This window comes from Oncorhynchus clarkii, unplaced genomic scaffold (assembly GCF_045791955.1).
Source record: "Oncorhynchus clarkii lewisi isolate Uvic-CL-2024 unplaced genomic scaffold, UVic_Ocla_1.0 unplaced_contig_14128_pilon_pilon, whole genome shotgun sequence".
Lineage (NCBI taxonomy): Eukaryota > Metazoa > Chordata > Actinopteri > Salmoniformes > Salmonidae > Oncorhynchus > Oncorhynchus clarkii.
The window spans coordinates 86,064-102,500 of record NW_027258073.1 but is presented as its reverse complement, the minus strand read 5'-3'; the positions used below and the strand labels follow the sequence as shown (position 1 = coordinate 102,500).

At 40.3% G+C, this 16,437-nt stretch overlaps 1 protein-coding gene across 2 annotated transcripts in view; it reads right to left on the bottom strand.

The window, feature by feature from the left end:
• The window catches only part of LOC139395217 (cdc42-interacting protein 4 homolog), a 38,510-nt gene that overhangs the window by 15,004 nt on the left and 7,069 nt on the right, over positions 1-16,437 (bottom strand). For both annotated transcript variants that reach the window (XM_071142863.1, XM_071142865.1), the window contains exons 3-7: positions 16,090-16,143; positions 14,843-14,990; positions 14,668-14,730; positions 5,679-5,783; positions 2,127-2,255 (exon numbers count right to left, since the gene is read on the bottom strand). In XM_071142863.1, coding sequence (XP_070998964.1) covers positions 2,127-2,255; positions 5,679-5,783; positions 14,668-14,730; positions 14,843-14,990; positions 16,090-16,143 — 499 coding nt within the window. The remainder of the gene's footprint in view (positions 1-2,126; positions 2,256-5,678; positions 5,784-14,667; positions 14,731-14,842; positions 14,991-16,089; positions 16,144-16,437) is intronic.

The following is a 16,437-nucleotide window of genomic DNA, read 5'->3' as shown; positions in this document are numbered from 1 at the left end:
AAGCCATGACATAATTTTCTGGAATCTTCCAAGCTGTTTAAAGGCACAGTCAACTTAATGTAAGTAAACTTCTGACCCACTGGACTTGTGATGCAGTGAATTATAAGTGAAATAATCTGTCTGTAAACAAATGTTGGAAAAATGACTTGTGTCATGCACAAAGTAGATGTCCTAACCGACTTGCAAAAACTATAGTTTGTTAACAAGAAATTTGTGGAGTGGTTGAAAAACAAGTTCAACCTAAGTGTATGTAAACTTCCGACTTCAACTGTGTGTGTGTGTGTGTGTGTGTGTGTGTGTGTGTGTGTGTGTGTATGTATATATATATATATATATATATATATATATATATATATATATATATATATATATATATATATATATATATATATATATATATATATATACACACATACACACACACACACACACACACACACACACACACACACCTACAGGTATATATATACAGTGCCTTGCGAAAGTATTCGGCCCCCTTGAACTTTGCGACCTTTTGCCACATTTCAGGCTTCAAACATAAAGATATAAAACTGTATTTTTTTGTGAAGAATCAACAACAAGTGGGACACCATCATGAAGTGGAACGACATTTATTGGATATTTCAAACTTTTTTAACAAATCAAAAACTGAAAAATTGGGCGTGCAAAATTATTCAGCCCCTTTACTTTCAGTGCAGAAAACTCTCTCCAGAAGTTCAGTGAGGATCTCTGAATGATCTAATGTTGACCTAAATGACTAATGATGATAAATACAATCCACCTGTGTGTAATCAAGTCTCCGTATAAATGCACCTGCACTGTGATAGTCTCAGAGGTCCGTCAAAAGCGCAAAGAGCATCATGAAGAACAAGGAACACACCAGGCAGGTCCGAGATACTGTTGTGAAGAAGTTTAAAGCCGGATTTGGATACAAAAAGATTTCCCAAGCTTTAAACATCCCAAGGAGCACTGTGCAAGCGATAATATTGAAATGGAAGGAGTATCAGACCACTGCAAATCTACCAAGACCTGGCCGTCCCTCTAAACTTTCAGCTCATACAAGGAGAAGACTGATCAGAGATGCAGCCAAGAGGCCCATGATCACTCTGGATGAACTGCAGAGATCTACAGCTGAGGTGGGAGACTCTGTCCATAGGACAACAATCAGTCGTATATTGCACAAATCTGGCCTTTATGGAAGAGTGGCAAGAAGAAAGCCATTTCTTAAAGATATCCATAAAAAGTGTTGTTTAAAGTTTGCCACAAGCCACCTGGGAGACACACCAAACATGTGGAAGAAGGTGCTCTGGTCAGATGAAACCAAAATTGAACTTTTTGGCAACAATGCAAAACGTTATGTTTGGCGTAAAAGCAACACAGCTCATCACCCTGAACACACCATCCCCACTGTCAAACATGGTGGTGGCAGCATCATGGTTTGGGCCTGCTTTTCTTCAGCATGGACGATGGTCAAAATTGATGGGAAGATGGATGGAGCCAAATACAGGACCATTCTGGAAGAAAACCTGATGGAGTCTGCAAAAGACCTGAGACTGGGATGGAGATTTGTCTTCCAACAAGACAATGATCCAAAACATAAAGCAAAATCTACAATGGAATGGTTCAAAAATAAACATATCCAGGTGTTAGAATGGCCAAGTCAAAGTCCAGACCTGCATCCAATCGAGAATCTGTGGAAAGAACTGAAAACTGCTGTTCACAAATGCTCTCCATCCAACCTCACTGAGCTCGAGCTGTTTTGCAAGGAGGAATGGGAAAAAATGTCAGTCTCTCGATGTGCAAAACTGATAGAGACATACCCCAAGCGACTTACAGCTGTAATCGCAGCAAAAGGTGGCGCTACAAAGTATTAACTTAAGGGGGCTGAATAATTTTGCACGCCCAATTTTTCAGTTTTTGATTTGTTAAAAAAGTTTGAAATATCCAATAAATGTTGTTCCACTTCATGATTGTGTCCCACTTGTTGTTGAAAAATACAGTTTTATATCTTTATGTTTGAAGCCTGAAATGTGGCAAAAGGTCGCAAAGTTCAAGGGGGCCGAATACTTTCGCAAGGCACTGTATACATCTCACACACACACAACGTAAGTAATAAAGTGTGTTACATTAAACAGCTGCGGTATCTCTGTGTAGTAGAAGGTGTTCTGTTCCTTGTTGTATTTCTGGAGCTGAGCGGCGTAGTCGTTCCTGCACTCCTCCGCTGTGTGTGTCTTCACATGGGCATGCTGCTTCACCTGGGGACACACACCTGTATTAACTGGTATATAGGAACGTATGCTGCTTCACCTGGACACACCTGTATTAACTGGTATACAGGTACGTATGCTGCTTCACCTGGACACACACCTGTATTAACTGGTATATAGGTATGTATGCTGCTTCACCTGGACACACCTGTATTAACTGGTATATAGGTACGTATGCTGCTTCACCTGGACACACACCTGTATTAACTGGTATATAGGGGCGTATGCTGCTTCACCTGGACACACCTGTATTAACTGGTATATAGGTATGTATGCTGCTTCACCTGGACACACACCTGTATTAACTGGTATATAGGTATGTATGCTGCTTCACCTGGACACACACCTGTATTAACTGGTATATAGGGGCGTATGCTGCTTCACCTGGACACACCTGTATTAACTGGTATATAGGTATGTATGCTGCTTCACCTGGACACACACCTGTATTAACTGGTATACAGGTACGTATGCTGCTTCACCTGGACACACACCTGTATTAACTGGTATATAGGTATGTATGCTGCTTCACCTGGACACACACCTGTATTAACTGGTATATAGGTATGTATGCTGCTTCACCTGGACACACACCTGTATTAACTGGTATATAGGTATGTATGCTGCTTCACCTGGACACACACCTGTATTAACTGGTATATAGGTATGTATGCTGCTTCACCTGGACACACACCTGTATTAACTGGTATATAGGTATGTATGCTGCTTCACCTGGACACACACCTGTATTAACTGGTATATAGGTACGTATGCTGCTTCACCTGGACACACCTGTATTAACTGGTATATAGGGGCGTATGCTGCTTCACCTGGACACACCTGTATTAACTGGTATATAGGTATGTATGCTGCTTCACCTGGACACACACCTGTATTAACTGGTATATAGGTATGTATGCTGCTTCACCTGGACACACACCTGTATTAACTGGTATATAGGTACGTATGCTGCTTCACCTGGACACACACCTGTATTAACTGGTATATAGGGGCGTATGCTGCTTCACCTGGACACACACCTGTATTAACTGGTATATAGGGGCGTATGCTGCTTCACCTGGACACACCTGTATTAACTGGTATATAGGTATGTATGCTGCTTCACCTGGACACACACCTGTATTAACTGGTATATAGGTATGTATGCTGCTTCACCTGGACACACACCTGTATTAACTGGTATATAGGGGCGTATGCTGCTTCACCTGGACACACCTGTATTAACTGGTATATAGGTATGTATGCTGCTTCACCTGGACACACACCTGTATTAACTGGTATACAGGTACGTATGCTGCTTCACCTGGACACACACCTGTATTAACTGGTATATAGGTATGTATGCTGCTTCACCTGGACACACACCTGTATTAACTGGTATATAGGTACGTATGCTGCTTCACCTGGACACACCTGTATTAACTGGTATACAGGTACGTATGCTGCTTCACCTGGACACACCTGTATTAACTGATATATAGGTACGTATGCTGCTTCACCTGGACACACCTGTATTAACTGGTATATAGGTATGTATGCTGCTTCACCTGGACACACCTGTATTAACTGGTATATAGGTACGTATGCTGCTTCACCTGGACACACACCTGTATTAACTGGTATATAGGTATGTATGCTGCTTCACCTGGACACACACCTGTATTAACTGGTATATAGGTATGTATGCTGCTTCACCTGGACACACACCTGTATTAACTGGTATATAGGTATGTATGCTGCTTCACCTGGACACACACCTGTATTAACTGGTATATAGGTACGTATGCTGCTTCACCTGGACACACCTGTATTAACTGGTATATAGGGGCGTATGCTGCTTCACCTGGACACACCTGTATTAACTGGTATATAGGTATGTATGCTGCTTCACCTGGACACACACCTGTATTAACTGGTATATAGGTATGTATGCTGCTTCACCTGGACACACACCTGTATTAACTGGTATATAGGTACGTATGCTGCTTCACCTGGACACACCTGTATTAACTGGTATATAGGTACGTATGCTGCTTCACCTGGACACACCTGTATTAACTGGTATATAGGTATGTATGCTGCTTCACCTGGACACACACCTGTATTAACTGGTATATAGGTACGTATGCTGCTTCACCTGGACACACCTGTATTAACTGGTATATAGGTATGTATGCTGCTTCACCTGGACACACACCTGTATTAACTGGTATATAGGTATGTATGCTGCTTCACCTGGACACACACCTGTATTAACTGGTATATAGGTACGTATGCTGCTTCACCTGGACACACCTGTATTAACTGGTATATAGGTACGTATGCTGCTTCACCTGGACACACCTGTATTAACTGGTATATAGGTATGTATGCTGCTTCACCTGGACACACACCTGTATTAACTGGTATATAGGGGCGTATGCTGCTTCACCTGGACACACCTGTATTAACTGGTATATAGGTATGTATGCTGCTTCACCTGGGGACACACACCTGTATTAACTGGTATATAGGTACGTATGCTGCTTCACCTGGACACACACCTGTATTAACTGGTATATAGGGGCGTATGCTGCTTCACCTGGACACACCTGTATTAACTGGTATATAGGTATGTATGCTGCTTCACCTGGACACACACCTGTATTAACTGGTATATAGGTATGTATGCTGCTTCACCTGGGGACACACACCTGTATTAACTGGTATATAGGTACGTATGCTGCTTCACCTGGACACACACCTGTATTAACTGGTATATAGGGGCGTATGCTGCTTCACCTGGACACACCTGTATTAACTGGTATATAGGTATGTATGCTGCTTCACCTGGACACACACCTGTATTAACTGGTATATAGGTATGTATGCTGCTTCACCTGGACACACCTGTATTAACTGGTATATAGGGGCGTATGCTGCTTCACCTGGACACACCTGTATTAACTGGTATATAGGTATGTATGCTGCTTCACCTGGACACACACCTGTATTAACTGGTATATAGGTATGTATGCTGCTTCACCTGGACACACACCTGTATTAACTGGTATACAGGTACGTATGCTGCTTCACCTGGACACACCTGTATTAACTGGTATATAGGGGCGTATGCTGCTTCACCTGGACACACCTGTATTAACTGGTATATAGGGGCGTATGCTGCTTCACCTGGACACACACCTGTATTAACTGGTATACAGGTACGTATGCTGCTTCACCTGGACACACACACACCTGTATTAACTGGTATATAGGTACGTATGCTGCTTCACCTGGACACACCTGTATTAACTGGTATATAGGTATGTATGCTGCTTCACCTGGACACACCTGTATTAACTGGTATACAGGGACGTGGTGTGAACGTTAATCTGTGTGAGTGTGTACCTTCTCAACATCTGCTTTCACAGCGTTTGTGTCGTTCTCAATTTTCTCCGCTTGCTGTGTGGCTTTCTCTGCCTCTCCCCACTCCTTGGCAAAACGCCTCTTAGTCTGCACACACACACACACACACACACAGAGACACACACACACACACGAGAGACACACACACACAATACTTGGTTTAGTGAGGGTTATAGGTGATCATCAACTGGATTCAGCCACGGGACGATTACTTCCTGAGCAGATGGACGTTCAGAGGGCCATAACATATTTACAAATCATTTGTAGACTGCAAATTGACTAAAACAATCATTTCAAATCTTGCTTACATTTATATACGATCCTGTCTCTCTACTAGCAGTGGGAATACTGGGGAACACATTTATATATGATCCTGTCTCTCTACTAGGAGTGGGAACACATTTATATATGATCCTGTCTCTCTATTAGGAGTGGGAATACTGGGGAACACATTTATATATGATCCTGTCTCTCTATTAGGAGTGGGAATACTGGGGAACACATTTATATATGATCCTGTCTCTCTATTAGGAGTGGGAATACTGGGGAACACATTTATATACGATCCTGTCTCTCTATTAGGAGTGGGAATACTGGGGAACACATTTATATATGATCCTGTCTCTCTATTAGGAGTGGGAACACATTTATATATGATCCTGTCTCTCTATTAGGAGTGGGAATACTGGGGAACACATTTATATATGATCCTGTCTCTCTATTAGGAGTGGGAATACTGGGGAACACATTTATATATGATCCTGTCTCTCTATTAGGAGTGGGAATACTGGGAAACACATTTATATATTATCCTGTCTCTCTATTAGGAGTGGGAACACATTTATATATGATCCTGTCTCTCTATTAGGAGTGGGAATACATTTATATATGATCCTGTCTCTCTATTAGGAGTGGGAATACTGGGGAACACATTTATATATGATCCTGTCTCTCTATTAGGAGTGGGAATACATTTATATATGATCCTGTCTCTCTATTAGGAGTGGGAATACTGGGGAACACATTTATATATTATCCTGTCTCTCTATTAGGAGTGGGAACACATTTATATATGATCCTGTCTCTATTAGGAGTGGGAATACTGGGGGACACATTTATATATGATCCTGTCTCTCTATTAGGAGTGGGAATACATTTATATATGATCCTGTCTCTCTATTAGGAGTGGGAATACTGGAGAACACATTTATATATGATCCTGTCTCTCTATTAGGAGTGGGAATACATTTATATATGATCCTGTCTCTCTATTAGGAGTGGGAATACTGGGGAACACATTTATATATGATCCTGTCTCTCTACTAGCAGTGGGAATACTGGGGAATACATTTATATATGATCCTGTCTCTCTACTAGCAGTGGGAATACTGGGGAACACATTTATATATGATCCTGTCTCTCTACTAGCAGTGGGAATACTGGGGAACACATTATATATGATCCTGTCTCTATTAGGAGTGGGAACACATTTATATATGATCCTGTCTCTCTATTAGGAGTGGGAATACATTTATATATGATCCTGTCTCTCTATTAGGAGTGGGAATACTGGGGAACACATTTATATATGATCCTGTCTCTCTATTAGGAGTGGGAACACATTATATATAACGATCCTGTCTCTCTATTAGGATTGGGAACACATTTATATATGATCCTGTCTCTCTATTAGGAGTGGGAACACATTATATATGATCCTGTCTCTCTATTAGGAGTGGGAACACATTATATATAACGATCCAGTCTCTCTATTAGGAGTGGGAACACATTATATATAACGATCCTGTCTCTCTATTAGGAGTGGGAATACTGGGGAACACATTTATATATGATCCTGTCTCTCTATTAGGAGTGGGAACACATTATATATGATCCTGTCTCTCTATTAGGAGTGGGAATACATTTATATATGATCCTGTCTCTCTATTAGGAGTGGGAACACATTTATATATGATCCTGTCTCTCTATTAGGAGTGGGAATACTGGGGAACACATTTATATATGATCCTGTCTCTCTATTAGGAGTGGGAACACATTTATATATGATCCTGTCTCTCTATTAGGAGTGGGAATACTGGGGAACACATTTATATATGATCCTGTCTCTCTATTAGGAGTGGGAACACATTTATATATGATCCTGTCTCTCTATTAGGAGTGGGAATACTGGGGAACACATTTATATATGATCCTGTCTCTCTATTAGGAGTGGGAACACATTTATATATGATCCTGTCTCTCTACTAGGAGTGGGAATACTGGGGAACACATTATATATGATCCTGTCTCTCTATTAGGAGTGGGAATACTGGGGAACACATTTATATATGATCCTGTCTCTCTATTAGGAGTGGGAACACATTTATATACGATCCTGTCTCTCTATTAGGAGTGGGAAAACTGGGGAACACATTTATATATTATCCTGTCTCTCTATTAGGAGTGGGAATACTGGGGAACACATTTATATATGATCCTGTCTCTCTATTAGGAGTGGGAACACATTTATATATGATCCTGTCTCTCTACTAGGAGTGGGAACACATTATATACGATCCTGTCTCTCTATTAGGAGTGGGAATACTGGGGAACACATTATATATGATCCTGTCTCTCTATTAGGAGTGGGAATACTGGGGAACACATTTATATATGATCCTGTCTCTCTATTAGGAGTGGGAATACTGGGGAACACATTTATATATGATCCTGTCTCTCTATTAGGAGTGGGAACACATTTATATATGATCCTGTCTCTCTATTAGGAGTGGGAATACTGGAGAACACATTTATATATGATCCTGTCTCTCTATTAGGAGTGGGAACACATTTATATATGATCCTGTCTCTCTATTAGGAGTGGGAACACTGGGAAACACATTTATATATGATCCTGTCTCTCTATTAGGAGTGGGAATACTGGAGAACACATTTATATATGATCCTGTCTCTCTATTAGGAGTGGGAATACTGGGGAACACATTTATATATGATCCTGTCTCTCTATTAGGAGTGGGAATACTGGAGAACACATTTATATATGATCCTGTCTCTCTATTAGGAGTGGGAATACATTTATATATGATCCTGTCTCTCTATTAGGAGTGAGAATACTGGGGAACACATTTATATATGATCCTGTCTCTCTATTAGGAGTGGGAATACATTTATATATGATCCTGTCTCTCTATTAGGAGTGGGAATACTGGGGAACACATTTATATATGATCCTGTCTCTCTATTAGGAGTGGGAACACATTTATATATGATCCTGTCTCTCTATTAGGAGTGGGAATACTGGGGAACACATTTATATATGATCCTGTCTCTCTATTAGGAGTGGGAACACATTTATATATTATCCTGTCTCTCTACTAGGAGTGGGAATACATTTATATATGATCCTGTCTCTCTATTAGGAGTGGGAATACTGGGGAACACATTATATATGATCCTGTCTCTGTATTAGGAGTGGGAATACTGGAGAATACATTTATATATGATCCTGTCTCTCTACTAGCAGTGGGAATACTGGGGAACACATTTATATATGATCCTGTCTCTCTATTAGGAGTGGGAACACATTTATATATGATCCTGTCTCTCTATTAGGAGTGGGAATACTGGGGAACACATTTATATATGATCCTGTCTCTCTATTAGGAGTGGGAATACTGGGGAACACATTTATATATGATCCTGTCTCTCTATTAGGAGTGGGAATACTGGGGAACACATTTATATATGATCCTGTCTCTCTATTAGGAGTGGGAATACTGGGGAACACATTTATATATGATCCTGTCTCTCTATTAGGAGTGGGAATACTGGGGAACACATTTATATATGATCCTGTCTCTCTACTAGGAGTGGGAATACTGGGGAACACATTTATATACGATCCTGTCTCTCTACTAGGAGTGGGAATACTGGGGAACACATTTATATATGATCCTGTCTCTCTATTAGGAGTGGGAATACTGGGGAACACATTTATATATGATCCTGTCTCTCTATTAGGAGTGGGAATACTGGGAAACACATTTATATATGATCCTGTCTCTCTATTAGGAGTGGGAATACTGGGGAACACATTTATATATGATCCTGTCTCTCTATTAGGAGTGGGAACACATTATATATGATCCTGTCTCTCTATTAGGAGTGGGAACACATTTATATATGATCCTGTCTCTCTATTAGGAGTGGGAATACATTTATATATGATCCTGTCTCTCTATTAGGAGTGAGAATACTGGGAAACACATTCATATATGATCCTGTCTCTCTATTAGGAGTGGGAACACATTATATATGATCCTGTCTCTCTATTAGGAGTGGGAATACTGGGGAACACATTTATATATGATCCTGTCTCTGTATTAGGAGTGGGAATACATTTATATATGATCCTGTCTCTCTATTAGGAGTGGGAATACATTTATATATGATCCTGTCTCTCTATTAGGAGTGGGAATACATTTATATATGATCCTGTCTCTCTATTAGGAGTGGGAATACATTTATATATGATCCTGTCTCTCTATTAGGAGTGGGAATACTGGGGAACACATTTATATATGATCCTGTCTCTCTATTAGGAGTGGGAATACATTTATATATGATCCTGTCTCTCTATTAGGAGTGGGAATACATTTATATATGATCCTGTCTCTCTATTAGGAGTGGGAATACTGGGGAACACATTTATATATGATCCTGTCTCTCTATTAGGAGTGGGAACACATTTATATATGATCCTGTCTCTCTATTAGGAGTGGGAATACATTTATATATGATCCTGTCTCTCTATTAGGAGTGGGAATACTGGGGAACACATTTATATATGATCCTGTCTCTCTATTAGGAGTGGGAACACATTTATATATTATCCTGTCTCTCTACTAGGAGTGGGAATACATTTATATATGATCCTGTCTCTCTATTAGGAGTGGGAATACTGGGGAACACATTATATATGATCCTGTCTCTGTATTAGGAGTGGGAATACTGGGGAATACATTTATATATGATCCTGTCTCTCTACTAGCAGTGGGAATACTGGGGAACACATTTATATATGATCCTGTCTCTCTATTAGGAGTGGGAACACATTTATATATGATCCTGTCTCTCTACTAGGAGTGGGAATACTGGGGAACACATTTATATACGATCCTGTCTCTCTATTAGGAGTGGGAATACTGGGGAACACATTTATATATGATCCTGTCTCTCTATTAGGAGTGGGAATACTGGGGAACACATTTATATACGATCCTGTCTCTCTACTAGGAGTGGGAATACTGGGGAACACATTTATATATGATCCTGTCTCTGTATTAGGAGTGGGAATACTGGGGAACACATTTATATATGATCCTGTCTCTCTATTAGGAGTGGGAATACTGGGGAACACATTTATATATGATCCTGTCTCTCTATTAGGAGTGGGAATACTGAGGAACACATTTATATACGATCCTGTCTCTCTATTAGGAGTGGGAATACTGGGGAACACATTTATATATGATCCTGTCTCTCTATTAGGAGTGGGAATACTGGGGAACACATTTATATATTATCCTGTCTCTCTATTAGGAGTGGGAATACTGGGGAACACATTTATATATGATCCTGTCTCTCTATTAGGAGTGGGAACACATTTATATATGATCCTGTCTCTCTATTAGGAGTGGGAAAACATTTATATATGATCCTGTCTCTCTATTAGGAGTGGGAATACTGGGAAACACATTATATATGATCCTGTCTCTCTATTAGGAGTGGGAATACTGAGGAACACATTTATATATGATCCTGTCTCTGTATTAGGAGTGGGAATACTGGGGAACACATTTATATATGATCCTGTCTCTCTATTAGGAGTGGGAATACATTTATATATGATCCTGTCTCTCTATTAGGAGTGGGAATACTGAGGAACACATTTATATATGATCCTGTCTCTGTATTAGGAGTGGGAATACTGGGGAACACATTTATATATGATCCTGTCTCTCTATTAGGAGTGGGAATACTGAGGAACACATTTATATATGATCCTGTCTCTCTATTAGGAGTGGGAATACTGGGAAACACATTTATATATGATCCTGTCTCTCTATTAGGAGTGGGAACACATTTATATATGATCCTGTCTCTCTATTAGGAGTGGGAACACATTTATATATGATCCTGTCTCTCTATTAGGAGTGGGAATACTGGGAAACACATTTATATATGATCCTGTCTCTCTATTAGGAGTGGGAATACTGGGGAACACATTTATAGATGATCCTGTCTCTCTATTAGGAGTGGGAATACTGGGAAACACATTTATATATGATCCTGTCTCTCTATTAGGAGTGGGAATACTGGGGAACACATTATATATGATCCTGTCTCTCTATTAGGAGTGGGAATACTGGGGAACACATTTATATATGATCCTGTCTCTCTATTAGGAGTGGGAACACATTTATATATGATCCTGTCTCTCTATTAGGAGTGGGAACACATTTATATATGATCCTGTCTCTCTATTAGGAGTGGGAATACTGGGGAACACATTTATATATGATCCTGTCTCTCTATTAGGAGTGGGAATACATTTATATATGATCCTGTCTCTCTATTAGGAGTGGGAATACTGGGGAACACATTTATATATGATCCTGTCTCTCTATTAGGAGTGGGAATACTGGGGAACAAATTTATAGATGATCCTGTCTCTCTATTAGGAGTGGGAATACTGGGGAACACATTTATAGATGATCCTGTCTCTCTATTAGGAGTGGGAATACTGGGGAACACATTTATATATGATCCTGTCTCTCTATTAGGAGTGGGAATACTGGGGAACACATTTATATATGATCCTGTCTCTCTATTAGGAGTGGGAATGCATTTATATATGATCCTGTCTCTCTATTAGGAGTGGGAACACATTTATATATGATCCTGTCTCTCTATTAGGAGTGGGAATACTGGGAAACACATTTATATATGATCCTGTCTCTGTATTAGGAGTGGGAATACTGGGAAACACATTTATATATGATCCTGTCTCTCTATTAGGAGTGGGAACACATTTATATATGATCCTGTCTCTCTATTAGGAGTGGGAATACTGGGGAACACATTTATATATGATCCTGTCTCTCTATTAGGAGTGGGAATACTGGGAAACACATTATATATGATCCTGTCTCTATTAGGAGTGGGAATACTGGGGAACACATTTATATATGATCCTGTCTCTCTATTAGGAGTGGGAATACTGGAGAACACATTTATATATGATCCTGTCTCTCTATTAGGAGTGGGAATACTGGGGAACACATTTATATATGATCCTGTCTCTCTATTAGGAGTGGGAATACATTTATATATGATCCTGTCTCTCTATTAGGAGTGGGAACACATTTATATATGATCCTGTCTCTCTATTAGGAGTGGGAATACTGGAGAACACATTTATATATGATCCTGTCTCTCTATTAGGAGTGGGAATACTGGGGAATACATTTATATATGATCCTGTCTCTCTATTAGGAGTGGGAATACTGGGGAACACATTTATATATGATCCTGTCTCTCTATTAGGAGTGGGAATACTGGGGAACACATTTATATACGATCCTGTCTCTCTATTAGGAGTGGGAATACATTTATATATGATCCTGTCTCTCTATTAGGAGTGGGAATACATTTATATATGATCCTGTCTCTCTATTAGGAGTGGGAATACTGGGGAACACATTTATATATGATCCTGTCTCTCTATTAGGAGTGGGAATACATTTATATATGATCCTGTCTCTGTATTAGGAGTGGGAATACTGGGGAATACATTATATATGATCCTGTCTCTCTATTAGGAGTGGGAATACTGGGGAACACATTTATATATGATCCTGTCTCTCTATTAGGAGTGGGAATACTGGGGAACACATTTATATATGATCCTGTCTCTCTATTAGGAGTGGGAACACATTTATATATGATCCTGTCTCTGTATTAGGAGTGGGAATACTGGGGAACACATTTATATATGATCCTGTCTCTCTATTAGGAGTGGGAACACATTTATATATGATCCTGTCTCTGTATTAGGAGTGGGAATACTGGGGAACACATTTATATATGATCCTGTCTCTCTATTAGGAGTGGGAATACTGAGGAACACATTTATATATGATCCTGTCTCTCTATTAGGAGTGGGAATACTGGGGAACACATTTATATATGATCCTGTCTCTCTACTAGGAGTGGGAATACTGGGGAACACATTTATTTATGATCCTGTCTCTCTACTAGGAGTGGGAATACTGAGGAACACATTTATATATGATCCTGTCTCTCTATTAGGAGTGGGAATACATTTATATATGATCCTGTCTCTCTATTAGGAGTGGGAATACATTTATATATGATCCTGTCTCTCTACTAGGAGTGGGAACACATTTATATATGATCCTGTCTCTCTACTAGGAGTGGGAACACATTTATATATGATCCTGTCTCTCTACTAGGAGTGGGAATACTGGAGAACACATTTATATATGATCCTGTCTCTCTATTAGGAGTGGGAATACTGGGGAACACATTTATATATGATCCTGTCTCTCTATTAGCAGTGGGAATACTGGGAAACACATTATATATGATCCTGTCTCTCTATTAGGAGTGGGAATACTGGGGAACACATTATATATGATCCTGTCTCTCTATTAGGAGTGGGAATACTGGGGAACACATTTACAACCATGTAAATCACTTGGAGCTGACTTCCTGGTGTTGTCGAACAATGAACATTCAACCAATTTATTTGTTTTGCTCAGAAAACTTGGGGGGTGCCAATCAAAACCACCCGCGGGCCGACGGGTGGGGAACCGTGGGTTATAGGGGTTATAACATATTCACCCTCAATCACACAGAAACTCACATTCTCTAGCTGTTTGAAACTGATCTCCAAGTTCTGTTGAGCTTTTTTGGCATCGGCCAGGTACTGGGGGAGAGAGAGAGATTAGTTAGATGACAACATCAAAGTGAGTTCAACATGTCGGTGATGTTATCTCCCACCCTCCCTCTCTCCCCACTCCCCTCCCTCTCTCCCTCACTGTTTTGCGTTCTTGTTTGAGGTCCTGAAGGTATTTGGTGAGTTCTACACAGATTCCAGTCATCATGTTCTCTGCTATCAGCTCTCTCTGGCCCGCATAGTCATTCAGCTCATTCACAATGTCCTGGAACGACTGGTGATTGGTGAACCTGCAGGTGGAGGGGCAACAAGACCGAGGGGAGAGAGAGAGATTAGTTAGATGACAACATAGCCACTCTCTAGCCACTTTAAACTATGCTACTTAATATAATGTTTACATACCCTACATTACTCATCTCATATGTATATATTGTACTCTATATCATCTACTGCATCTTTATGTAATACATGTATCACTAGCCACTTTAAACTATGCCACTTTGTTTACATACCCTACATTACTCATCTCATATGTATATACTGTACTCGATACTATCTACTGCATCTTGCCTATGCCGCTCTGTACCATCACTCATTCATATATCTTTATGTACATATTATTTTTCCCTTTACACTTGTGTGTATAAGACAGTAGTTGTGGAATTGTTAGCTAGATTACTCGTTGGTTATTACTGCATAGTCGGAACTAGAAGCACAAGCATTTCGCTACACTCGCATTAACATCTGCTAACCATGTGTATGTGACAAATAACATTTGATTTGATTTGAATGTGATTGGTTCACTTCCAGGAAACAGGGGTAAAGGGTTCTATGTTATTGGTTCACTTCCAGGAAACAGGGGTAAAGGGTTGTATGTTATTGGTTCACTTCCAGGAAACAGGGGTAAAGGGTTGTATGTTATTGGTTCACTTCCAGGAAACAGGGGTAGGGTTCTATGTTATTGGTTCACTTCCAGGAAACAGGGGTAAAGGGTTCTATGTTATTGGTTCACTTCCAGGAAACAGGGGTAAAGGGTTGCATGTGATTGGTTCACTTCCAGGAAACAGGGGTAATTCACTTCCAGGAAACAGGGGTAAAGAGTTGCATGTGATTGGTGGGATAAAGAAATATGTCTGTCTAATAAAGACAAACACGAGAGACAAAGGATAAGCACAGCATTCATCTGATAATCACTAACTGATTAGAGAGAGGACACAGACAGAGAGACAGACAGAGAGACAGACACAGACACAGACAGAGACAGAGAGACAGAGAGGCAGACAGAGACAGACAGAGAGACAGACAGAGAGAGACACAGACAGAGAGAGACAGACAGAGACAGAGAGACAGACAGAGACGCAGACAGAGAGGCAGACAGACACAACTCACCCACACTCCTGCTCCTCCTTGCTGCCTCGTTTAAGGTATTTCTTGGAGAGGTTTCTGAGAGGAAGAGAGAATGTCAGGGTTACATTCTAACAATTAATTAAAATACACAGACACACTGCACAGCCAGACAGACAGACAGACAGACAGACAGACAGACAGACAGAGAGACAGACAGACAGACAAAAACAGACAGACAGACAGACAAGCACACAGAGAGACACAGACAGAGCACACAGGCAGACAGAGCACGCACACAGACAGACAGAGCACACAGACAGACAGACAGAGCACACAGACAGACAGAGCACACAGACAGACTGTCTGTGTGCTCTGTCTGTCTGTGTGCTC